At 51.6% G+C, this 25,185-nt stretch overlaps 9 protein-coding genes across 9 annotated transcripts; 4 read left to right on the top strand and 5 right to left on the bottom strand.

Annotated features, from left to right (window-relative positions):
- Nucleotides 1–6,516: 6,516 nt before the first annotated feature.
- On the top strand, nt 6,517–7,676 carry N7443_004543 (C2H2-type zinc finger protein; the record flags this gene model as incomplete). Its single annotated transcript, XM_056884599.1, has 3 exons — nt 6,517–6,968; nt 7,029–7,504; nt 7,558–7,676. The coding sequence occupies 3 exons, from the start codon at nt 6,517–6,519 to the stop codon at nt 7,674–7,676; spliced, it is 1,047 nt and encodes a 348-aa protein (XP_056742877.1).
- A 967-nt stretch (nt 7,677–8,643) lies between these two features.
- Nucleotides 8,644–9,491, bottom strand: N7443_004542 (uncharacterized protein; the record flags this gene model as incomplete). The annotated part of the gene is made up of 3 exons (XM_056884598.1): nt 8,644–8,657; nt 8,712–9,105; nt 9,234–9,491. 3 exons carry the CDS (start codon nt 9,489–9,491, stop codon nt 8,644–8,646), a joined length of 666 nt encoding a protein of 221 aa, XP_056742876.1.
- Nucleotides 9,492–9,947: 456 nt separating this feature from the next.
- On the bottom strand, nt 9,948–11,277 carry N7443_004541 (putative plasma membrane SNARE protein (Sec9); the record flags this gene model as incomplete). The annotated part of the gene is made up of 2 exons (XM_056884597.1): nt 9,948–10,007; nt 10,060–11,277. 2 exons carry the CDS (start codon nt 11,275–11,277, stop codon nt 9,948–9,950), a joined length of 1,278 nt encoding a protein of 425 aa, XP_056742875.1.
- A 361-nt stretch (nt 11,278–11,638) lies between these two features.
- Nucleotides 11,639–13,924, top strand: N7443_004540 (Sec1 family protein; the record flags this gene model as incomplete). Its single annotated transcript, XM_056884596.1, has 4 exons — nt 11,639–11,713; nt 11,762–11,957; nt 12,174–12,385; nt 12,434–13,924. 4 exons carry the CDS (start codon nt 11,639–11,641, stop codon nt 13,922–13,924), a joined length of 1,974 nt encoding a protein of 657 aa, XP_056742874.1.
- Nucleotides 13,925–14,045: 121 nt separating this feature from the next.
- On the bottom strand, nt 14,046–17,342 carry N7443_004539 (telomere length regulation TEL2 family protein; the record flags this gene model as incomplete). The annotated part of the gene is made up of 6 exons (XM_056884595.1): nt 14,046–14,520; nt 14,574–15,299; nt 15,352–15,898; nt 15,949–16,035; nt 16,097–16,447; nt 16,499–17,342. The coding sequence occupies 6 exons, from the start codon at nt 17,340–17,342 to the stop codon at nt 14,046–14,048; spliced, it is 3,030 nt and encodes a 1,009-aa protein (XP_056742873.1).
- A 323-nt stretch (nt 17,343–17,665) lies between these two features.
- On the top strand, nt 17,666–19,214 carry N7443_004538 (NEDD8-activating protein UBA3; the record flags this gene model as incomplete). Its single annotated transcript, XM_056884594.1, has 6 exons — nt 17,666–17,703; nt 17,758–17,859; nt 17,910–17,915; nt 17,974–18,053; nt 18,107–18,403; nt 18,460–19,214. The coding sequence occupies 6 exons, from the start codon at nt 17,666–17,668 to the stop codon at nt 19,212–19,214; spliced, it is 1,278 nt and encodes a 425-aa protein (XP_056742872.1).
- Nucleotides 19,215–19,459: 245 nt separating this feature from the next.
- On the bottom strand, nt 19,460–20,700 carry N7443_004537 (DNA-directed RNA polymerase core subunit RPC40; the record flags this gene model as incomplete). The annotated part of the gene is made up of 3 exons (XM_056884593.1): nt 19,460–20,437; nt 20,502–20,606; nt 20,656–20,700. 3 exons carry the CDS (start codon nt 20,698–20,700, stop codon nt 19,460–19,462), a joined length of 1,128 nt encoding a protein of 375 aa, XP_056742871.1.
- A 420-nt stretch (nt 20,701–21,120) lies between these two features.
- Nucleotides 21,121–22,682, top strand: N7443_004536 (NADH-quinone oxidoreductase subunit D; the record flags this gene model as incomplete). The annotated part of the gene is made up of 4 exons (XM_056884592.1): nt 21,121–21,789; nt 21,869–22,306; nt 22,353–22,590; nt 22,645–22,682. 4 exons carry the CDS (start codon nt 21,121–21,123, stop codon nt 22,680–22,682), a joined length of 1,383 nt encoding a protein of 460 aa, XP_056742870.1.
- Nucleotides 22,683–23,822: 1,140 nt separating this feature from the next.
- Nucleotides 23,823–24,566, bottom strand: N7443_004535 (ubiquitin-conjugating enzyme E2; the record flags this gene model as incomplete). The annotated part of the gene is made up of 4 exons (XM_056884591.1): nt 23,823–24,106; nt 24,158–24,308; nt 24,441–24,452; nt 24,540–24,566. The coding sequence occupies 4 exons, from the start codon at nt 24,564–24,566 to the stop codon at nt 23,823–23,825; spliced, it is 474 nt and encodes a 157-aa protein (XP_056742869.1).
- Nucleotides 24,567–25,185: the final 619 nt, after the last annotated feature.

The raw sequence follows: 25,185 nt of genomic DNA, 5'->3' as shown, positions 1-25,185 counted from the left end.
CCATGCCTCCCTCCACCACCCTCCACCACCGGCCCCCCTTTATTCAGGGTCTATGTCCCGTTCGGGCGGCGCTGGGGATCATAGTTTAGAGTTTCTTTTCCCGTCATATCTGTACAGTGTATCTTTTATATTTTAATATTTACATTTAATATTTATTAGTTTTTAACTATTATCCTTTCCGCTTTAATTTCCTATAGCCTATAGTTTGGCGGTGGCGGCGGCACACGGCTCAGATTGTGGCTCCCGAAAGAGAGGCATCGGCTTCTTTGGCTGCAAGGACCGTGGATCATAGGAGGTTCATAGATCCGGAGATCGTGGAGGCGTTGGTGGCACATGCAGGGAATGGACGCCGAGGCGCGGGTTCCACTATAGAAACACGGTGCGGATGCTTCTTGTGGAGGCAATTTTTTGACTTGATGTGTGGATGCTACTCGTGGGGGCAACACAGTGTTTACGTGGATGTCAGGCCGCGTAGACGGTAGACGGGTGTACCTGTCAAGCTCTATGCGAGATACCGCGGGTTCATGTGAGAAGCTCGGAGATGGCGAACCCGCATGGCCAATGGTGAATTAGGAACAGGGATCAGGGTTCGGTAGGTCTACTCCCGTACAGTACAGTGGAGTTTGTGAATTTTGGACATTGGATAGTGGACAGTGCACAGTGCTCAGCTACGGATGACCCAAAAAATATGATGCCAAGTGTTTCTTTGGGGCAAGGAGACCCTGCAGCCCGTCCGCGACAGCGAGGGGTGGATCATGCTGGCGCGTTTCTCCTGTCAGGACATGCTAAAACAGCTCGAGTGCTCAGGGCTCTTCACTCCGATGCCTGTGACATAGGCCAAGCAATAGATTACACTCCACTTTCTGCAAGTGCGTCAGTGAGCAGGGGGAAGCTTGATCCCGGAGAGACTAGAGGATAGAGCTTATGCATGTGTATAGAGATAATCGAGTGGTTAACGCGGTTGTGGGATGAACAGCGCACACCGTAACTTGGGAAAGACTGCGGAGAGTGGAAGCCTCATATCCAACGGGAAGCACTGGATGGTCCGCAAGGTTTGGTGGCGGGGGTGCCAAAGCAAGCCACCAGTACGGAGTAGGGTCTCCGGAATGCCTCAACGGTGTGTAGTGTGCGCGTGTGTCTGTATACATGACCTGAATGCCAGCCCCGAAGTTCTCCGTGGGTAAACCGGTTCGGGTCACGTTGAACCGATACGTAATGGGGAGAAGGGGGGAAATTGCGTCCTGACGACTAGGCGACTAGGCGACTAGTCGACCGAGCGCATGGGTCAGGGATTTCTGGAAAAGACAGAAGGGGGGGCACCTGGGAGGTCAAGCTGAACAATTCTCAGGAGGGTTAGAACTCGCCGGTCAAGTTCTCGAACGGTTGGGGGTGGACGTGGTGCAGCCAGTCAGGGCCGAGGGTAATCCGATGGAGACAGAGTTCTCGAGAGCTTTTCCGATCCACCGACCGGTGCGTTTCAGGTTATTTAGCGTCGACCCTGAGGGTGGCAGTGTCGTTAGCGTGGTGGAGTGATGGAGTCGGCCAGGATCGCACGCAGGGATCTTTGTCCTCCTGCGCTAATCCCTTAGGGGACCAGGCCAACGGGCTTTGCGGGGATCATTATAGCATCACGTCATTTTTTGTACTGATTTCACCTACTTTCTATAACATGGTCCCCCGTGCTGGGTATTCTATGAATTTCTCGATTAGAATACATAGAATCCGTAGACTGGGTTCATCTCAACCAAGCATACTCGCTCTCTGGTCGCAGGAACCATTCCATAGTTCCCCCGGTGTTCAGGGCAAGACACTGCACGGGACATAGCACGCGTCAGCTCCTGGAAGAGACCCGCCAACCTAGTCCGGTACTATTGGTCGATCCTCGTGCCGAGCTCGGCTATCGACTATCTGCCGTCTTGGAAAGTGGAGTGTACCATACTCAATTCGGAATTTCCTGGTTGGAGCAAAAGTCTGCACAGGGCGTGGGCCCCCCAAACTATTCGGATAAACCCCCTATGCTCCGGTATCGGGTGTATTCGACTACACCTATCGCCGTCCCTCCTATCCTGGGTCTCGTGGGGGTCTTGCGCATTTAGCCAAATTTCCCGTGGCTCCTGGGCCTGCCGTGTTGCTGCAATGGCGAAACTTGGTTCTCCTGAACGGGTCTTGGAGGGAGTTGTTCTATGTATAGAAAAACGAAGGTAATGGTGGTTCTTCATGTTCAGAGTCCAGAATCCAGAGTCCAAAGTGCAAAGTGCAAAGTCCAATTTTTTAAAATACTAGTCTCTAAGATACCAGACATCGGCAGGATAAGACACAGAAATGCAAGTTTGTCAGGTAGGCTCTTTAGACTCGGAAACCAAGTCAACTTTGAATTTAGAGGACAATCTCTCTGACGATCTGCCGTGTGGGCACCGCCAAGATCGGAGCCCCGTGCAGATGACAGCCGGTCAGGATGCGTTGCTTGCTAGGGCTGGTTCCTGGTGATCCCTTTCGGATCGTCGATGTCACCAACGTGTGATCGACTCCCAGAGGTTTGTACATGATCTTAAAAAATCCGAATCTGTCTGAGCTCGATCACATACATAAACCAAGTCGAAAATGGTAGTCCGGGGTGTCCCGCATTTGTGAAAAGTGTATTCCTCCGACTCTTAGTCTCTGTGCGCTGTTGACCGCCCTTTTGCACCATCCGCCCTCCCCGCTCAATTTTCAGCGCCATCTTCGGGAAACTCTTGAGGGTTTGCCGAATGGTAGGCCGAATTGGGAGGAGGGGGGGAGGGACTTAACCCATTTGGGTGAATACATGAGAAGTGTCAACACGCGTCATGGCTATGGCTCTGGTCTTGGTCCTTGGTCTTTGGACCAAGGTCCAAAGACCTCAAGCCCCAAAGCCCCAGGCGGCCTGAGCCGTGTCAGAGAATGCGTTGGGCCCAAAAGGGAGTAGTGAAAAGCGGTCAGCGGAGTCGAAGGCGTGTTGCCTCCTTCATGGATTCTCCACTCGTCCCGTGTTATAAGCTTGGGCCTCCGTTTTCTGTCGTGGAGGGTGGAGAGACTGCAGATACACTTTGTGTTCGATCTCCCTCTGATCCGGCTCACTCCGCTTCCCTCAACTGTGAGGCAATACGAGCCACTGGTGCACGGGTTCCTAAATGATCGTCGATAGTCTATAGTTTGATAGTTTGATAGCTGATAGTTGAATCTGGGTCGCAAATAGTCACAATTTCCCAAACTGCACTATTGGACCCTCCGCACAGGGCAGCTTTGTGTCGAAGTCCTTGATGCAATGATGCAATAGTATCAAGACCGGTGAGACGAGTGGGCCAGACACGGCATGGGCAGGGGGGCAAGACGCTCAGACTGGAGCCCAGCGCAGTGCTTGTTTTGCTCAGTTCGCGCATGGGTATGGGGGCAAAATGAGCATCGAATTTCCCACGACTCCATCTGTACCTGAACTGCCCAAGCGTGTCCGGCCTTGGCTAGAACCAAGGCCAGAACTATTACCACACTGCCGCAATGCTCAAGGACCTTGCCCGACAGAGCGAGTCCGCTGTGGATGTCTACTGCCCCTAGAACCCGATGAGAGAAAGATTCCCGAGATGAGCTTGAGGGAACCCGCTTTCCAGGTTTGGAACCAGGAGGGCTCCTGGATACATCCCGAATACCCTAGTCACACGTCCCGAAATGGAAGTCCGGTGGTTGGAGTAACCTACTTCGACGTGTAGATAGCCCGGCTACTCCAATCCAAGCTCAATGGCGTCCGGTAGTCGATGACCCACGGGCGGCTTCGAGGCACGCCTCGTCGATCCGTGGAAGCGGCTTGAAATTCCGCATTCGGCTGTACGAGATACGGTTCGCAGCTCGGGTTCTAATCTCCATGCTGCTATGTTTGGCGCGCTGGTTTTTTTCTGGAAAACCTGGAAATCTACGCTGACCATGGGACGGTGCTGTCGTTGCCCTGGTTGGGTGGGAATGCGGAGAGGCCAATGTGATCACGCCAGTGCCAGGGGAACAGGCTCAAGGAGTAGTCTGTCTCAAGTTCTTGGATGTGACCTTGGTTCAACCCTCAAGGGTGATTTCCGATAGCTCTCCGCAGTGGCGGTGGCTTTCTGGTGGTGGTTCCATAAGAGGACGAACCATTGAGTTGAGTAGTTCCTACCTTGCTAGTTCATAGGAACAGCCATTCCGGCCACCCGGAATAATTAGAGTATGGCTCAAAGTTAATATCAAAAAAGAGGGGGGGACTATCTTTCTTCAGCCTCCCTCGGCTACTCAATTTCGGATCCGATCCTTGTGATCGAAGTCCAGGAAGCTTAGCGTACATTGTCATCTCGGGGAGTTTATACTATCTCGGGGCTATTGGCTTCTATTTCATCGCCACGGGTTACTCCGCTGGGCTAGGGGAGCATAGTGTAGTGTGATGAGTCCGATTAAGGGCCGGTCATATCTACCGCGCTCTTTTACAGGAGCCGCGCCGCTAATGTACCCATGGCGGGATGTGTTGGTCCGCATTCTGACGCCGGCATTGGCCCCTGTGCGTGCTGGCACAATACAAAACACGAGGATTGAGTCGCTCAGTGATACAGGTCGTACGGCGGCAAATGGTTCAGGCTGGGACCCCGAGCCGTCTTGCAGGATTAGAAGAAAAGTTAGAGAAAAAAAAAAAAAAGAAATGGAAAAGGACAATCCCGGCATTCCATCATTGCGCTTGCCATCTCATCTACGGGAGAACGGAATAGGGAATACTCAGTCGGCGGATAAGGGTCTCCCCAGTTGGCCCAGTTGGGGATAGCCGGAGCAAGTCCGACATGTGGAGGTTTGTACATCCTCCGCAGAAGGAAAGTGAAACAGTGGGTAGAGAGCTATGCACAGAGGGACAACGTCAGCACATTTTTGGAGACCCGACCAAATTCCCGTCAAGAGGAGAATGCAGGCGTCAATAATGCTCGAGGCTATTGATTCGATAAATTCTGATCGGGGGCTTTACATCTGAAGTAAGGTCCTCCCACGCTAACCACCTTTGGCCCGTGTCAAAGGCCCCCTCTTTGGCTCTGGTTTCCACTGATTTCCACGCCCGCATACATGGCTGAAAGCCCTGCGTGTGAATCGTCACCGGCTTGGTTTTATTTTATTTTATTTTATTTCCATTTTACAGTACTTCTCTTTTTTCTTTTTTTTCCTTTTTGTTTTTTTTTGCCCCCGAGAGGGTCCTGCAGTGTGCCAATAATGAGGGACCCAAAGTTGTCCCCGTGGGCCTCCCACATTTGGGTTTGCATTGGCCATGGCGCGTCAACCCCCAACTCCTTTTTCCACCCTTGTGATCTCGGTTTTTGGGACCTATTCAATGGTAGAATACTACCGGGGTAGTCTGAGGTGGAAATGGTCTCTGAGAATTCCCCCTTTGCACGAGGTTCGATCGTAGAAAGGATGAGTGGCAACTCCCTATCTAATTAGGCATCGGGTATACCCTTTGACGTATGAGATCGCCTTTCCCCGCTACCTTGAAACACGCCCTCAGGGCGAACCTTGGTCGCTGCATCGTGAGTTTATTTCTTGGCGTCCCTTTCTTCCTCTTTGCCATTTGAGCCCCGTTAGGAATAGCGTGCCTCAGACACGGCACGGCTGAGCCAGTCATCGGTTAGCCTCAGTGCGAGTGCTGGACATTCCCTTACCAAATCCTCTCTCTCCTCCCCTTTACTTTTGGCCCGCTACACTTGCCCACTTATTCTCCCCCCCCTGAAGCTCTGAGGTCACCGTCTGCTTTTTGGGTCCCATGATTTCCCTCTCCCAAATTGCCTTTTGGGCACTTTGCTACTCCCCGATTACGGAGTCCAGTTGCTCTGTTCAGTTGTTTGAGGGGGGCTGGGTAACATATTTGCAGCGCGTCTAATGTTTGATTCTCCAGATCTGCCATTCTTCAACCTCACAGGATGCCCCCATGAACCTTCAATATTTCCGAGCGGCATATCAGAGTCGACGAGTATAGTTCGAAGCAATAAGGGAAAAAGCCAAAAGCCAGACGGGGTCCGAGGAACTGGTTCCCGTTCAGAGAACCACTTTCTCCACTAAGCAATGCCTCCAATCTTGCACGATAAAAATAAGATGTGATTAAAATAATAAAATAAAAGGATAAAAGAAAAATAAAAGAAAATCCCCAAAAAGCGGGTAACGTTACAGTATTGTTTCCAGCGATCTGCACCGTCTCCAGTGCCACTGACGACGTGCCGCTGGAGTATCGTGCCTCAGTATAGTGTTTGTCCCTTCTTAAGCTTCGCCGATCCCCTTTCCCCAGACCTTTCTCTTCACCTGAAATTAAATTATTGGATCTTCGTGGCTTATCACTTTCTCTTTTCTACCTCTACCTCTACCTCTACTCAACCTCTACCTCTATACTTCCCCCGCAACAGCCGATCAACACTCCTCCCCTCTCCCCCCTCGCTCATACGAGGGACATCAACAAGATCTTCAATACTTGCGCGCGATCCCATCCGCGACTTCGCGCTTCGCGCCCCCGACTCCATGACGATGGTAATGGAAAACCAGAACCGCCCTTATGGCGGCATGAGCTTCGACAATGTCTATCACCACAACCCACCGCAATTCACAGACCCTTGGGCAGCACACACCACCTCGCACTCGACCCCTCCAGTCTACGCGACTTCCATGGGCAACAGCACCAACCTTCCTATCAACGCCAAGGAGGAGGTCGGTCGCGCCGCCGCCATGTCCATGCCCTATCCTAGCATCCCCGTGCCCGCGCCTTCACTTGTGCCTGGCAACAGCTACACAACTGGCTACGGCCCCGAGGTAATGGGAATGCAACACGAAGTACCGAGGACCGGCTTCGAGCAGCCCCCAAACTATACCACTGCGCCGCCTATGAGCAACTTCTCCCCGGCCACCTATGCGCCAGTCAGCTACGCCCCGATTCACCCGTCTCAGTCACAAGACGCTCGTCGCATTTCGCATTCGTAAGTGCTCACCACGCTCCATTGACGGTGGCTTGCTTCTAACGAGAGGAATTGTAACAGAGATGCTCGCGTGGGTTCTTCAGTACCCGCGCCTACTCCTACCTTTGGCGACGCGCTCGACGCCAGCCGCGGAATGGTGGCGCTCAGCCAGGACTTGACTCCTCGCAACATTTATGGCCCTCGCGGCGCGCGAGGCTCTGCCGATTCCTATGGCTTCCCTTCGGCTCACAGTTCGGCCTCATCCATCTCCTCCGGCAGCAACTATCCCTACTACAGTGCCTCGGTGGGCTCTGTTGACTCATCCGTCACCGACTACAGCTCCACAACATCCGAGTCCTACGAGTCGCGGACTCTCCCAAGGCCGGCCAACCTTCTGGCTGGAAGCGCGCCTCCTGGCCCTCAGTCGATGATGAGCCAGTTCAGCTCGAAGATGCCTTCCAACACCCAGAAGAAGCACAAGTGCAAGGTCTGCGACAAGCGCTTCACTCGTCCTTCTTCTCTGCAGACACATATGTACAGCCACACTGGCGAGAAGCGTAAGTGACAATCTCCCCGAGAACCACTGAAAGTAATACTGACAAGTGAACAGCATTCGCATGCGATGTTGAAGGTTGCGGGCGACACTTCTCCGTGGTTTCCAACTTGCGCCGGCACAAGAAGGTGCACAAGGGTGAAAAGGAAGGCGACTCGCCCGACGAGGACGAATAAATTCGAACTCAAAACCAATATTTTCCCTTCTCGCTCCATTTGGAGCTCCTTTTTTCTTCCCGCTTTGCGTCTTGACGCGGCCGTGAGACCCATCCACAGACACGTCCTGCCGAGCTGAGCCAGCCAACTGTGTTGGATGACATTACTCTGGCCATTCCTCCTTGTACAACAGCGTGGATCCTGCCCACTGTTCCTCGTTTTCTCGTTTCTACCACCCCCTCATCTCACCTGGGGGTTCTCTTTTCACCTCGGACAGTCTGTGGGATCCAATGGATTCGGCACAAGCAGGGAAGGGAAAGCCTTCCTGACGCGTTTTTTATTTCCTTTTTCACTTATTCCCACGTTATGACCATAGAGGTACCGGCTGGTTTGCGTTCCTGGTTGATTTGTTTTCATTTCTTATTCTTTCGCTAGACCTGGGAGTCACCTTGTGCTTTTCTCGATACCAATGGGCTTGTGATGATGCGATGCTTTTTTTTTTTTTTTTTTTTTTTTGTTCTGGGACCTCCCCCCCTCCGTTTTTTCTTCTCTTTTCTTTTTCTTTCTCATTTACCCTTCCGCAGCAGGCTATTTGTCTGCTCTTCTAATCTTTCTCTTCCTTGCATATGTCTCTGCATGGTCTAGATTATACCTTTGTCATTTCATTTCATTCTCTTCCTGGTTTGATCGGATGCAATTATTATTTTCCTTTCTTTCCGGCTGGTTTTTTTGTGTTTTGGTCTCGAGGTTTGCCTCTGTTTCCACCGGGTCTGCTGTGTTTCAACAGTTGCACGCATCGTGCAGTTTGGGAATGGTGTTGATGTGATACCCGTGGCAATGGTGCGAAAGCATTTCGATTTTACCCTTAGCGAGCCTGGCGTGATGGCTTTGAACTGCCTGCCAGTGTTACTTCCGCTCTACAGTCGCTATAGTTACAAAAGATATTGTCTAATCAGCAATTCAGCGCTTCTGAACAACCACCAATCTCCTATTCCTCGTATGCTATCTAATTAAGTACTAACAATGGATGTCTTGCAAGCCGAGCTGCTCTCGCACCGACTCCCTCAGCAGCAGTTCGTCCAGCCCAACGACCAAACACAGTACCGGAAGTCAACCCGCTGCCACCGGGATAGTTATCATAAAAGATACCACCAAGCATCTCCCCGACGCAGTACAACCCTGGAACCTCAGCCCCGGTAGTCCCAGAAACCATAGCCGCCGTCTCAGGGTTCACAGCCAAGCCACCAAACGTAAAAGTGATACCAGAAGTAACCCTTACAGCTTCGACGCCTGTTATAGTGCCGGTTTGTGGATCTGTGAGGAGGGCGTTGGCTGCTGTATTGAAGAATACTTGTACAAGACCTTTCCCTCCATCTTCTGTTCTGAGAGCGAGACCACCCCAGAACTTGAATCTGCCGTCGACTTCGTATGCTTGTCGGCTGAAAGACAACTGGAATCGGATACCATTACTTGCAAGTCATCCGATGGCATCACGGGAGTCCTGAACGAGGACTTTAGCTAGTGCGGGATCCGCCCGTCATACGTTATAGATCATGCGTGAAGTCCTCTTCGGAGTACAGTCGGTATATCAATACGACCGGCTAGCTCGGGTGGAGCGTTGTTCACCAGCGGGAGAAGGTCTGATAGGCCTCTGTGCGTGGTGTGAAAGGCTCCTGCTGTGAAGTAGATGTTGCCACCAGCCAAGGTGGCCTGGCCTTTGCCGATTATCATTATATGGACGGTTGGGTTGGGCTGGGTTGCTGAGAGGGCAGCGGAGAAGCCTGCGTTGCCGCTTCCTATCATCCGGATATCGCAGGTTGATGGCGGTGGCGACATAGTGGATTTGGTTACGGTGTGGATGTGATGTAATGAGATGATAGGATTGTATTGTGATGGGTGAGGGTGAAGAGGCTGGCTTGAAGGGTAGGAAGTGCGAGGTATAGCTTGCTTCTGGTGTATAGTCTGGTTCGAACGAGTACATCCCATCCCCACTCTCCCCGAACACGAGTGCTTTTGGAAAGTACAAGTCGTCTGTCGATCAGATACAAGCCGCTTATCCACAAACATATCAATACGTCGAAGGAGAACGGCCGTGAGAATGAATTCAATTATGATACTAAATCGGTAGTCTAAATTGCCCGTTCAAAGTTTTGCCAACAAGAGACGGCATGCAGAAAGCAAAAGGGCAGCCCAACGCCGGTGATGATTATTGATGAAGGAACGGCACAGACAAATTGATGATTATCGAGCGGCATAGCACCAGGCATATCCCAACTCCTACCCGTACAGGCCTTAGCGAATACGGTCCAGCTTGGCCCGGTTCATGGCAAGTTGGTCGTCGACGAAGTCGCTCTGCAGGTAACGTTAGCATAATCTCGAGACGAGTGGGATATCTGATACTGACCTTGCCTGTGATGCGCTCCAGATGTCTGTTCTGCTCGTCGAGCTCCTTTCCGGTAGCCTTGGCGAGACCATTGAGCCGGCCAGCGGCACCACCGAGAAGATCCAAGTTCTGTTCGATCTCGTCCTCCATCGCCTCGTCCTCGCTGTCGGCCTCGAACTGGTACTTGGCGCGCTCGGTCACGTTGGCCTTCTTGCCCTTGCCTTGCTTGGCAGCGTCTCGATCAATGTCTCGGAAGACTCTCTCCATACGGGCATTGGTCTGGTGTGCTTCCGCCCGGGTACCATCGCGTAGATCACGCTCGTCTCGGTGGGTGTTGAGGATTCGCTCATCACGCTCTCGTCGGCGCGAGGAACTGGTGAACGGGTTGGCCACGTGCACGGCGAACATGCTCTTATTGAGTGTCTTCAGTTCCCGCGCCTTCTCCTGCGCGATGCGTCCCTCGACGGTAGCCATGTCCAAGCTCTTCTCAGCATTATGAACGTCTTCACCTTGCGCACCCAGACGAGCCAGCGTGGAACGACCGGTTTCCTCTGCCTGTGCTGCAACGCGGAGCGCATTCCGTGTAGAGGCAACATCACCCTGCTTGACGAATCGCATTTCCTGCTTGGTTGCATTGATGCTCTCTTCCTCTTCTTCCTCCGCTGTAAGCTGTCGGTCCTGGTAGGTCTGCATGCTGTAGTCGTTGCTACCGCCACCGTAGCTGGGCTGACCTCCCTCGCTGTAAGGTGGCGGAGCACCACCACCAGGAGTAACGGATTGATTGCGGTCTTTGGAGCCACCGAAAAGTTCGTTGCGATCGGCGTCCGCAGCATTGGGGTCGTTTGGGTCGGTGCTGCCTAATCCTCCATAACCACCAGCACCGTACCGGGATGCCTGCCCGGCGCCAGCGCCCGGGCTCGCACCGCCAAAGCGATCACTCCCGTATCCGCCCTGGTTGCCGTACCGATTGGGAGTGTAACCGGAGTATTTGTTGTCAGAGGAAATCGCGTGGGGTCCTCCTGCGGGGGCGGGGGAGCCCATGCCGCCATGCTCGGAAGAAGTGATGGGAGCAGCACCGATGCCCTGCTTGGCCCTGGTGTAGGGGTCCGTAGGAATCGGCTGGGCGTAGGGGTTTGCTGGAGACGAAGGGCTCTTCTCCTTTTTGCGCGAGCCGAACAGGCCCCGGCGGTTGCTGTCCTCATCGTCGCCATCGGATTTCTTGAATCCAAAACGACCCATCTTGGATGTGTTGGAAGGGGGTTTCAAATAGGTGATTCGCTTGAGGAATTGGAAAGGACACAGGAACAGGCGAAACTAATAGCGGGGGGAGAGAATAGAGAGAAAGATGTTTCGGATGAATTTCATGCGCTCAGGGGAGCTTTAGGCAGTCGAGACCGATGGTTACCACGGTATGCAGATGACCAGAGTTACACCTACTTAAGGAGGGGCAGTGGCAATGGTGTAACGGTACCCATACGGCCATCGTACAGATTTTACTCAGCCACACTAAACCCGAAGCGGGTAAAGTTGACCTCAAGTTATTTTTGGTGTCTTCTTCTGTCTGTCACTGCCACCTTTTCTCCGCTTTTTCTCGTTGGGCATGATGGCGCCCTTGGGAGATGCAGACCACTGCCGTGACAAGGCGCGCAAAGATCTGGTTGCCCTGCTCGAAGGCGTGAGTACCAATTTTATGTTCTACTCCCTCATCTAATGCCGTGTGCAGGCCAGGGGCAAGAAGAACCTCGTTATCAGCCAGGAGCTGGCTGGTCCGGTCGGATTATTCGTCAAATTTTCCGTCCTCCAAGAATATGGCGTAGACCGCGTGTTTTTGCTGGAAAATGCAAACATCGACTCGTCTCAGCGCAATGTCGTCTTCCTCGTTCGTGGCGAGAAGGCGCAGCATGTGCGCACGGTAGCTGGTAGGTCATGTCTCTGTTCGCCTCTCAGCACTTTGCAGCCTATCGTAGACTTGGGCATCGCCCTTGGGACATCGGTGGATTGCGCAGACGTCTCCCAACTCTATGTAACCCATCATGAGATAGGATCCCTATATCATCCAAGCTCATATATTGGCTTTCATTCCCGTCACCGTCGTTTGATGGCTATCAGAGTGAGCTGACATTCAAGTATCATAGAACAAGTCAAACGTCTACGGACCAATGGAAATGTTGAACATGAAATCACCATCATTTTCGCTCCCCGACGAACCCTGGTGAGCAATGCCGTGCTGGAAGAGGCCGGTATCATCGGAGATGTCAACATTGCCGAACTGCCGCTCTACTTTTTGCCCTTGGAACAGGACATCTTATCATTAGAGCTGGACGATGCTTTCAGTGATTTGTACCTGGTAAGTTTACCCCATGGCAGCAGCTGAAGCTGTATTGACACCACTTAGAATAAGGACCCAGGATGCATATTCCATTCAGCAAAAGCCCTGATGGGTATCCAACAGAAGCATGGCTACTTCCCTCGCATTGTCGGAAAGGGCGACAATGCACGTCGCCTAGCTGATCTTTTGCTGCGTATGCGCAAAGAGCTTGATGCTGAAGAGAGCTCTGGCCTTGCAGACCCATCTGCTCGAGGCCTGCTCCCGAGCGCAGATACAGAAAACCTCATCATCATCGACCGTGATGTTGATTTCGGAACTCCGCTCCTGACGCAGCTAACCTACGAAGGTCTGATTGATGAATACGTCGGCATCAAGAATAACCAGGCCGATGTCGACACCAGCATTGTGGGACAGGCTCCTACGCCACAGTCCCAAGAGTCATCTAAGACACCCCAGCAGGCCAAACAGGGACTAAAAAGAAAGATCCAGCTGGATGCGTCAGATACATTATTCAACCAACTCCGAGATGCGAACTTTGCCATTGTTGGCGACATCCTGAACAAGGTGGCTCGTCGTTTGGAAAATGAATACGAGACCCGGCATTCAGCCAAGACCACAAACGAGCTTCGAGACTTCGTCAACAAACTACCCACTTATCAGCTAGAACACCAGAGTCTTCGCATCCACACCAACCTCGCAGAGGAGATTATGAGACTCACTCGCTCCGAGACCTTCCGCAAAGTATTGGAAGTCCAGCAAAATAATGCCGCAGGCGCCGATCCCACCTATCAACACGAAACCATCGAGGAACTCATCGCACGAGACGTCCCGCTGAAAAGCATCCTTCGTCTGCTATGTCTTGAGTCCTGCATGTCCGGTGGACTCCGCCCACGCGACCTGGAGAACTTCAAGCGCCAAGTCGTCCAAGCCTACGGCCACCAACACCTCCTAACCTTCTGGGCCCTGGAAAGGATGGAGCTCCTTCAACCCCGATCCTCTGCTACCACCATGCTCCTCCCCACATCCGGCGCCCAAGCCGGCACCAAGACCAACTACGGATACCTGCGGAAGAATCTACGCCTGGTAATCGAGGAAGTCAGCGAAAAAGACCCCAACGACATCTCTTACGTCTACAGTGGATTCGCTCCACTCAGCGTGCGGCTTGTCCAATGCGTGCTGCAAAAACCCTACATCCTCTCCCTAATCAAGGGCGGATCCCCTGCCGCGTCAGTAAACAACGCTAGCACTGCCTCTCCCGGATGGCTCGGCTTTGAGGATGTCGTCAAGAGCGCTCGCGGCTCCACTTTCAGCCTTGTCCAAAAAGGCGATGATAAAGCTGTACGGGCCCGCCAGACCCTCAGTGGAAACGCCGCTACAAAGACGGTGTATGTATTCTTTCTTGGCGGTATTACTTTTACGGAGATTGCTGCGCTGCGCTTTATTGCTGCCCAGGAGGCTCCCCGCAGACGGATCATCATTTGCACGACTGGCGTCATTAGTGGCGACCGTATGATGGACGTTGCTATTGAGAAGGGTAGTTTTTCCAAGGCTGAGTAATTCTTTTCGAGGGTCTAGCATTTACTTCAGATAGCGTATCATGATACCATTTCTTAATGCATTGCATTTGTATCTTTCGTCGTAAATCATCGTGACTCTTAAGTTATAGACACTTCTTGATCTAGTATTTGAAACCGGAATTGACTCCCATCAACCGTCCCTGATACCGCTCAATCACCTCCCCGAGCCGCACCATCACTCCAGCAGCGAGAGTGCGCACTTGATCTTGTGGATCGGTAGAAGCACCTGCATTTACTTTTCCAGCTGGCGCGCGGTCAAAGACACCCGAAGCCCACTCGCGCAGCTCAATGACTTGATTTGCATGCTCGGTGACGAGTCGCTCTTCGCCATTGGAGCCCGAGGCAATGTTCAAGTCCACCAATGCGAGGAAGAGATTCAACAATGCCGCTGTGACGGTCGATTCACTTGATACTGCACTTGTGTGCAGCGACAGAAGCAAGGAAAGCGAAGCTTGGGTGAGGGCTGGTAGGTAAGGTGTATGAGGTCCGGATGTCGAGAGAGTGAGGGAAAGCGTCTGGAGGAAGAGGGTGAGAATGTGCGGGACGAAGAAAGGGTTGTATGAAGGTGCGGATGATCTTCAAAATTGGTCAGCAAGTGCATACTAAAGACTAGGGATGTCAAGACATACGAGGAGAACTGCAGCATCATGATCTCGAACCGGCCTTGCAGCGGGTAAAAGAATCCTTCTGCAAGCACTTTATACAGATCCTTGATAGTAGACTTCTGCCTCTCATCCTCACGCTGCTTACGCTTCTTCTCGACTTCCATGCGTGATGAGAAGGTGCGCACTTTCAAAGCATTGGGACCAGTGAGCGAATCCGCTGCATCAGCTGCCAATGGCTGAAGCGATGTGCGTGACATCTCTCTGGTCAGTGTTGCAATAGGTGAATCATTGCCACCAGTAGAACCAAGGAACATAGCTTCCATTGCAGTTGATAGACGCTTGGATGGGAAAGATGTGTCCTTTAAATCTGGTAGACCCAATGCTTTGGCATCGGCCTCACCATGCCCGGCGACTTCACGAGCACTTAAGCCCAAAGCTGTAAGGACAGCGGATCGCTGAACTTGAGAAATGTCACCGTCGAAAAAGATCGAGGTAAACCAGCGGCCCATCTTTAAGGGCTGCGAGACGATCAGAGCAATCATGCTCTGGAGGCGAGACTCGTGGAACTGCGGGTGATTGTTATCATTCTGAAGACCCACGACGGTGAGAGCCAGTTCTTCGATTTGCTCTGCAAGCTCAGTGCCGAATCCTATCTTGCGTCGAATTAGAGAAGGGGCAGTTGTTATGGCGAGTTGATTACGCTCCACGTTCTCAGTGTCTCGAAGATACGTGATCAAGTCACGGATGTACCTGGCTGGATGTCAGAAGGGCGTTTATGCAGCCTGACAGGAGAGGAACTCACACAGGCGTGGTGGGCTTGTTTCGTTGGACAAGAGTAGGATCCTCGTCATCATCCGATTCGTCATCGTCTGGTTTCTCGTATGGAATGAGATCCAAGTCCTCTTCTGTATCATCACCGCTATCCTCAATCTCTTCGATTGCGACAATCTTGCTCGTTTGTGGGTGGCTAGGCCGTGCGTTTGACTTCTTGGATTGGCTCGATCGAGCTTCTTGAGCGGCTTGCTGAGCTTTTGGCCGCGTTGACTGCAATGATCTGATAGACTTGGTCGTCCCAAGCTCATCACAGACCTCAATAAGACTCAAATAACAAAGTGCTTCCTCGCTCCGCATTTCTTCAAGGTCGAACTTCATGGCTTTGCCGGGCTCTTCGATGAGTTCTGATATTCCAGTACCAATGATCATTCCCAGGAATCGGGCTCGAGTTGAAGATGCTGCGATCCGGTTGGAGACTGCACTGAGGAAGGCTGCTGTCCGTCCTGCGTTGTTCAATTGACTTGAATCCAAGCACTTCAGGCGGCCTGCTGCCAGAAGAATGATTTGGGCATTTGCTATGACATTTAGCTGCGGATTTGTCAACGGAGGCTGCTTGGTAACATACCATTTTGTGTGATGTTTGGAAGATGCTTAATGCAGAACTTGTCCCCAAATTGCTCTAGACTGCGCATGAGCAAAGAACCGAGCTCATCTAGTGGATGGTTAGCTTCAACGTCATTCGATTGTGGACCACTCATTAGCTGGGAGCTCACCATTTTGATCATTGTAGGTGGCCAAAAGAGCTCGACGTAATCCAATGGTCTGAATTGAACCTCCTTGGCTCTTTGAAAGCCATTCTGAAACTTGGCTCTGCAAGAAGGGACGGCCCCCTAAAATTGCTGAACAAAGCGCGGACACGCCTGCAATGATATCATCAGACTTGTCAGGTGATTTCAATGTACCAGCGAGGTCATCGGGAAAGTAAAGTTTTTGAATATCGCGAAAGATAGCTTCAATCATGGAGATTTGCTCTGGCTGTCTGAGACTGTCAAGAAGGAGACCAAATTGACCTGGGGCTGTTTGATCGACTAGTAGACCCGAGTATATCTCCCGGACTAACTGATCTAAAAAAGTGTCAGTGTCAGTTTATCACTGAACGAACAAAATGGACATACCAGAATATCCCAAGCTCAGAGCTCTTCCCGTGAGGAAAGCGGCGGAGCTCCAATCACCGGCTTTATCTGCGTTGAGCTTCGAGACCATGTGGGCAATGTTTTTGCCTAGCCATGAGGCATACCGAGTACCATCACCGACCCACGAGATTGATGATGGGACTTCGACTCCCTTGGAAACAGCGAGAGCCTCCGCCGCCGTCGAGAGGAGTTTCCCAGCAGCCGCAAGTCCGACAAGTTCTCTCCATGTAACTTGCTGCCGAGTCTGATTGTCATAGAGAGATGAAGTGTCTACGTAGAGACGATACAGGAAGTCCGTTGGCTCTAGAAGAGCCGCAATGACAGAGAGCAGATCTCGAATGACGATGGAGCTATTCGAGCCGTCCGCCTGCTTGGCCGTTGCTTGAGCAGTTGCAATCAAGGAACGGAGCTGGGCCACGAGAGAGCCGACCCCGACAACACTGCTCAGACATCTTAACAAAGCAGCACGGGTCTTTGTATCTTTCGACCGCTTCTCTTTTGGATTCAGTGATGCCCAATGGTCCAGCACGGTGGTGCTGACTAACAGCTGAAGGATCTGGGCTGTTGTTGGGCTCGGGACTCGAATGTCGACATTTTGAATCTTTCTGGATGCATTGAATGGGTCCAGTGCAGACAGAATTGCAGCAACTTCTTCCTGGGAAGGATGGGACTTGAGAACATCTATAACTTGAGCCGATGATATATCTTGGTCAAAGTTAAGTGCGGGCCTGGTGGAACGATCATGGGGATTCAGCGACTCAGAAGCGACCAAAGGAGAATCACTATCCCGCTTGACAGTTTTTACCGCAGTCAAGAGGCCATCCATGATAAAAGTGGTGATGCAAAACAGTAATTTACCTTTCCAGAAGTCCTGCGGAGCTTTGTATGGGCTCGTCACGTGCGCTCCGCCCGCCAAACGCCGCAACAGACGCATGTTGACCTTCATCCCCGCCATTTCAGCATCAACTCGAATTTCACGATTAATTTCGAGAAAATAAGCGAGTTTGGTCTGTGGATTGTGAATATTAGAGCAGCCTAGGTCGAGGTGCTACCGATTTTAGCTCATCTCGGACGTGGTGACTACTTGACGTTGACCTCCACAGCATTTCACGCAGTTCGACGTGCTGGAAGTGTCGGGCTTTTCCCAAGATGATTTCCACTGACGCAAACTCACAGCAGAACCGATGGTATGCTTGATGAATTAACGGTCATGTGTTTCATTACTTACTCACGTCAACCAGGAAGCACCTTCACAAAGTTCTGACCAAAAGCGGTCCCTACTGCGATGAAGACTGGGTTCCAGGACAAGAGACCATCAGTGCACTGGAGTCATCAAAAATTCTGTAAGTGTGCTCATCGGGTACTCCACAACTCGTGCTAACGTGGCAAACAGTGTAATGTTTGTCAACCCATTCTTGCTATTCTATAATTCAGAATCAACAACTAACATGGAAAAGTGGAGCTGGTGGCCTAGGCTGCGAGATCTTGAAGAACCTTGCCTTGTCAGGCTTCAAAGATATCCATGTCATTGATATGGGTATACTTTCGTTCCATTTCCTGTTGCAGGGCGTCTCTAACACATATGGACAGATACTATTGACATTTCCAACCTCAACCGACAATTTCTGTTCCGCCAATCTGATATCGGCAAGCCCAAAGCTGAAGTCGCTGCTGCCTTTGTGGAAAAGCGAGTCAAGGGTGTCAAAATTACGCCCTACGTCGGCAAGATCCAGGACAAGGATGAGGACTACTATATGCAATTCAAGATCGTCATCTGCGGACTTGACAGCATCGAGGCTCGCCGGTGGATTAACTCTACCCTTATTGGGATGGTTGACATGGAAGATCCCGAGAGCTTGAAGCCTCTGATCGATGGCGGGACTGAAGGTATCTCCCAGCCAGACCTTTTATTCTCCTACTTTTTGAGACTGACCGTCAAAAAGGATTCAAGGGACAGGCCCGTGTGATTTTACCCACTCTTTCATCATGCATTGAGTGCCAGCTGGACATGCACGCTCCTCGACCAGCAGTACCGCTGTGCACTATTGCCACTATTCCTCGCCAACCTCAGCATTGCATTGAATGGGCCCACCAGATCGCATGGCAGGAGAAGCGCAAGGACGACGCCTTTGACAGTGACGATATGGAGCACATCTCATGGGTGTACAATGCCGCCCTGGAACGGGGCAAGCAGTTTGACATTCATGGAGTGACCTTTCAGATGACCCAAGGTGTCGTAAAAAACATCATTCCAGCAATCGCATCTACCAACGCCATGATCGCTGCTTCTACAACTTCGGAGGTATTGAAGATCGCCACCTCCTGCAACCCTTACCTCGAGAACTACATGATGTATGCCGGTGAAGAGGGCGTGTATACTTACACATTTGAGGCCGAAAAGAAGCCTGACTGTCCCGTGTGTGGCAATCTCGCTCGCAAGCTGAAAGTGGACCCGAATTCGACCCTGGGCGATTTCATTGAGAGCCTTAGTGAGAGGGCTGAGGCTCAGCTTAAGAAGCCTAGTCTCCGTACTGAGGAGAAAACCCTTTACCAGCGTTTCCCACCTCAGCTGGAGGAGCACACTAGACCCAACCTAGGGCTGAAGCTGCACGAGCTGGTGGAAGATGGCGAAGAAGTGGCTGTGAGTGACCCAGCCTATACCATTGATTTCCGGTACAAGGTGATCTTCAGCAAATGAAGATGCCTAAAGATCTACATTGATACGAATTGAATGATACTTTGCTTCATTTATCTCTTAGTTTTTCAAAGATAGCTGCCGGCCTTTTTTGCTCTAACAACAAGTATAATATCCGGACTCCGGCCTCGTAAAGCCAACTTTTGACCGAACTTTTCGTAAATATACAGCGTAAACGAAGCTCAAAAACATCCCAACGCCAGTCAATGCATTATGTAAGGTACTAGCAGCGGCGATGATCCACGGCTTTACGCCATGAAATCATGCAGACCACGCTTCCACCGGTTGCACTTCAGCTTCATCACCTTGACAGCTTCCAGGAAGAGAACGTCGCTCTCAAACTGGCCAGTGCTCTCAATGTTGAAGATGAAGTGGTCCCGAACACGGCCCAGCTTGACCTTGCCCTGGAACTCCTCGTGACGCAAGCACTCACGGCTGACAGTATCGTTGAAAGCATCCTTGACAACAGCCTTTTGCTCGCCGGCGTGGCCCTCGTATCCGCTTCCACTGCGCGAGGCCTCGTCGGAAGTGACAGGCTCGAGACCAATGACACCCTTGGGGAAGCACTTGGCAAACTTCTTCGCATCCTCGCCGATGATAGGACGCTCAATCTTAATATCAGGAAGGAGACGGTAAGAGGCGGTCGCAACGGGCGAGAACTTGGCGTGATCGGCACCGATACCCTTGACACAGTGCATTTCCATCTCGATCTTCTGACCGGGACGCATCTTGGCGACCAGAATGTCGGGGTTCACGGGGCGGATGGCACCGTCATCAACGAAAAATTGCTCTTGACGACCGACCGGGTGGAAGGAGATGTCCTTAGCATAGACGTGGGCATGGTTGTACAGCTTGCGCGGGTCCTGCTCATCGTCGTCGGCGTTGGGGTTCTTGGTGCACTCGACGTCAAGGTGCAGAACAATGGTGTTATAATCACTGGGGCCTTCGGCACTGGAGCCCTCCTCATCTTCGGATGGCTTGCGGAACCAGTGCATCCAGTTGATGCCCTCTACAGAGCCCTTGAGGGGGATCAAACCCAGGCGCTGGGCAAGAACCTCGTCTTGAATAACGGAGGTATTGTTGTGAACGAAGACGTATTCAATGGCGAGAGTCGGGATCTCAGCCATGAGAATACGGCGGAAGGCATTGGCGACGGCGGCGTCAAGGCCAATCAGCGAGAAAGAGGCTTCGTACGGGTCATTGCGGTGGTACTCGACCTTGAAGTTCTGTTGCGAAATGTAAGAATGGAGCGCACATTGGGTGGTTGTTTGCGTTTCAGCAAATACATACCTTCTTAAAGGTGTCAAGCGCCCATGAGTGCGACTCTCCGGGCCAGTGACCGGGGAAGTCTGTGGAGGGGATGTTGGTAACAGTTTCTGCGTTGATGCCAATGATCTGCGACTCGTTAGCCAAGGACATTCGGGAATAAGTGGTAGAGACATACACGGCGACGCTGCAGCTCCTCCTGCGACGGAACAAGAGGTGCCATGGTGGAGTGACTGGAGTTAAAAGGTGGAAAAGTTGAAGGTTGAAGAGGATCGGCGATAAGAATAATTTCTCGAAGTATTTTCTAGGTGCCTAAGGCAGAAGTGGGTCATCTATTCTGTGACCCAGTAGCGCATGTTTTATGTGCAGGTTATGCAAAAGCTAAACCAGATGCGGAATAGTGTAGCATTTCTGCGCGCATTATAGACGACTATACCAGCCAATTACAAGACCACTGATGACCTGGCGACCCGGCAGCTCAAACACGTGACTCCTGCCAAAATGGAGCGCGACCTCATCTTCACCTTCAAACCAGGCTTCCCTTTCCCGCCGAGAGCCCACCCGCCTTTCTCCAATTTAATGCGCCTGGACTGAGGTTCTATCCTCCTTCCTTCTCCTCGGACCTCTCCTCTCACCAGTCTCCATGGCCGCCTCTTTCGCTCGCCTGGCGGGCAATGCGCCCAAAAGGCTCTGTCTCCGCCCCTCCGGCCTCTTCAACACATCCGTGCCTCGCTCCCGCTCCATAAATACCACCGTCCCCCGCAGCAATGCCGAAGCCGCCAGCTATCAGGCCACCCGATTGATCCCGACCGACCCATCCTTTAGCCACCTGGCTAACAAGCCTGCTACCACCAGTGCTCAAGAGGCCGCTGCCCAGGAATCCGACGCCGAGGGCATTGACCGCAAGATCCGTCACTACACAGTCAACTTCGGTCCCCAGCATCCGGCTGCTCACGGTGTGCTTCGTCTGATTCTGGAACTCAATGGCGAGGAGATTGTTCGCGCCGATCCCCACGTCGGTCTGCTTCACCGTGGTACTGAGAAGTTGATCGAGTACAAGACCTATATGCAGGCCCTGCCTTACTTCGATCGTCTGGACTACGTTTCCATGATGACCAACGAGCAGTGCTTCGCGCTGGCCGTCGAGAAGCTGTTGAACGTCGAGATCCCTGATCGTGCTAAGTGGATCCGAACCCTGTTCGGCGAGATGACTCGTATTTTGAACCACCTCATGTCCATTCTCTCCCACGCCATGGATGTTGGTGCTCTGACTCCCTTCCTGTGGGGTTTCGAGGAGCGTGAGAAGCTCATGGTGAGTACCTGATAACTCAATGGATCCAGGGTGCGCAAATTAAAAATAGGGAATTGTGTTGACCATTATTGCTCTATAGGAATTCTACGAGCGTGTTTCCGGTGCCCGTCTCCACGCTGCCTATGTCCGCCCCGGTGGTGTCTCCCAAGACATCCCCATTGGTCTCCTTGACGACATTTACCAGTGGGCCACCCAGTTCGGTGACCGCATCGACGAGACTGAGGAGCTGCTCACAGATAACCGTATCTGGAAGGCCCGTACCCAAGGTGTTGGTGTGGTTAACGCCACCGATGCCCTCGGCATGAGTTTCACTGGTGTCATGCTCCGTGGTTCCGGTGTCCCTTGGGATATCCGCAAGTCGCAGCCCTATGACGCCTACGACCAGGTCGAGTTCGACGTTCCCGTCGGTGTCAACGGTGACTGCTACGATCGTTATCTCTGCCGTATGGAAGAGTTCCGCCAGTCCCTCCGCATTATTCATCAGTGTCTGAACAAGATGCCCGCCGGCCCTGTCCGCGTTGAGGACTACAAGATCTCCCCTCCCCCCCCGTGCCGCCATGAAGGAGAACATGGAGGCTCTTATTCACCACTTCCTTCTCTTCACCAAGGGTTACTCTGTTCCCCCCGGTGAGACCTATTCCGCCATTGAGGCCCCCAAGGGTGAAATGGGTGTGTTCCTGGTCAGTGACGGCAGCGAGCGTCCTTACCGTTGCAAGATCCGTGCTCCTGGTTTCGCCCACTTGGGTGGCTTCGACCAGGTTTCTCGTGGTCACCTTCTCGCTGACGCAGTTGCTATTATTGGTGAGTACCTCCGCTCTATGCAACATCTGACATTGCTAACGTACTCTTCTCTAGGTACCATGGATCTGGTGTTCGGTGAGGTCGACCGGTAAAAGCACCTCTACAACGCAATAATAAAAATCTCAAAAAAATGAAGAAAGCCTCGAAATGGCCACTTTATAGACGGCCTTAGTGCCATATTGGTGGTTCACAATCACGGGAGGAGTACCATGATCCTTCTACGTGATTACCCTAGATCTCGTCTCTGATCTCCGGGTGTACCAAATTCTCCATGTTTTCTTCTCATGGCGTTGTTCTATTATGCCCTGTCGTTCTCCTTTGTCTCTTTCTATTTTGCCTCTCATAAGCCCTGTGTATAGTGAACATCCGATTCTTCTGAGACATTTGTTCTCTATATTTTTTCGTAGTCTGAATCTTATATAGTGCTCGAACAAATTCATGTTCAAGCTTGTCCACAACTCAGATCATAGCAGTTCAGATATCCTCGAGGGTTAACGGTGGATCCGTTGGACAAAGTGGCGAATTGGAGTCCATTTATGCATGGACTCTCAATACTTGAACGACTTGCAAAGACTTCGCTGCTCAAATAAATCATACTTGGTGATGCTAGCTTCACCAATCTGCAGAAGGAGGTTGATGGCTGTACTTAATGCCGCAGCAAGAAACTCAAAGTATGGGATGTCTGACCTTAAATGCTGACCTTGCATGTATTGGTGCGCCATATGGGAGATGAACTGACAGTTGAACCTCTAGTCTAACTTGCAAACCCCAAAATTCTCGCGATGCAAGCGATATCCTAAGGAATGCTAGGAATGAAATATCTATATCATGCCAGGAACAAACGTCTACTTTACTGCTTAGTCGAAGCCGGGTGCAGAATATAGCTGGTCTCGTTCTGCTCCACTTCATGGAATATGGCAAAGACGTATCCTTCAGCGTCCGTGGTCCATTGGAACAGGAAGTATCTACCAAGGATTCGTCATCAAAATTGCTGAATTGCATTGCGCAGAGTAGGATAGTGATCTTGAACGCCACGACGCCCATGAACACCCATGAAAATTGAGCCCGAGTGTGAACCATAAACCGACGCCAAAACCTATGCGAAAACACAAAAACCGAATTCTGAAATGGGCAAGTAGGCCAGCCACTATAACCATCACTGCTTTGACAAATGGTTCGAAGGGAGTCACCATCTACCACTTCGTTTCGGAGAGACGAGAATTGTGACCCCTTCATACGTTGTCATCCTCGTAGACAAAGGGGATATCCCGAATTCGGCGGCGGTTGTAAGCGACAAATTCACTGTCACCGGGAGGTCGCTCGTTGCGCGAGTTGGCCGTCAACATGCTCTGGATACTCATGCAGACGCTCTCGCAAGTCTGCACCGGGGACCATCCAGAGGAGCTGAGAAGGTCAAGGCATATGATGCCGTTGCTGTAGATGTGTGGATGCATCGGGATCGGGCGGGGTGTATCAGAGGAGGCGGGCAATTCGATGAACTGGACTTCCGGGGGTTCTGTGGTTGTTAGCATGGGGACTTGACAGTGTTGAGAAGATATAGTCCTACCTATGGGGTATTTGTTGTTGAAGGTAAACTTCAATCGATATGTCTGGTCCTTATACAGAGGGTTGTCATCAAGGACTTTGATGTCCATTTGCCATTCCTCCAGGCTATCTGACTTGGCGATTGTGATTCCCGGGGGAGTGTGATCTTTTATCTATAAACATGGCATGTTAGGTCCAGTTGTTACACAAAAAGCATTCCGCTAGCATTCAAGGATATACTGGCTGGGAATTCGAAGTATGAAGAAGACTCGGCCTCGAAAGCCAGACATGCGGGAAGGTCGTACCTTGATGAGCTCCTACATACCACAAAAGTGTTAGCGAGTCTGTAGCTAGAGAAAATAATGATATAACATAGTTCCAGGTCTATCGTCTAAAGAACATACCTTGCCCAGTCGCTTGTTGGCAAACATGGTTGCGGTGAAGTTGACTGTCAACGAGAACGCTGAAGCGAGTCAAACACCCGGAAGCTCAGGTGGAGTCGTTAGGGACGATCGGGCGCGATACCCAGAATGACAGGCGGGTACTTCCGCTTCCTCACGCACCCTCGTAGGAAGCTCCGGAAGAATGAAGGAGGGTCAGAGTGAAGTGGTACGAAGAAGGGACGCGCGGGGCGATGCAAGGTGGGGAGACCTCGACGCACCTTTCGATGCCTTAGTGCCTTGCGCATAAGGCCACAATATGAGTCGTTATCTCGAGCTTCGACTTTCCTTGCTATTGATAGTATTTGCATATACTCGATTGCATCCCAAGGGAGTCATCTCCAGTATTCGTCTCAATTTTACTATAATCTCGTCAATTAAGTCTAGAACTTATCATACATCACTTCAAAGGAGAGAAATGGCCAGCCAAAAAGATGATCATTTTAGGGAGAAGGCAAAGAGAAGATGGACTAGAATACTGCATAACACGCGAAAGCGATTGGTGCAATGGAATGAGATAAGGATAGTCAGAAATATGCACACACCCCAACATTTGAAGGTGAAGTACCTCTACAGTTAGTTGCCTGACAGGGTTTTAGAGGTCGGGCTA

The sequence above is a fragment of the Penicillium atrosanguineum genome (genome assembly GCF_028827265.1).
Source record: "Penicillium atrosanguineum strain IBT 20685 chromosome Unknown utg000003l_segment0_segment0, whole genome shotgun sequence".
Taxonomy (NCBI): Eukaryota; Fungi; Ascomycota; class Eurotiomycetes; order Eurotiales; family Aspergillaceae; genus Penicillium; species Penicillium atrosanguineum.
The sequence above is the reverse complement of the archived record's forward strand: the minus strand, read 5'-3'. Positions and strand labels throughout refer to the sequence as shown.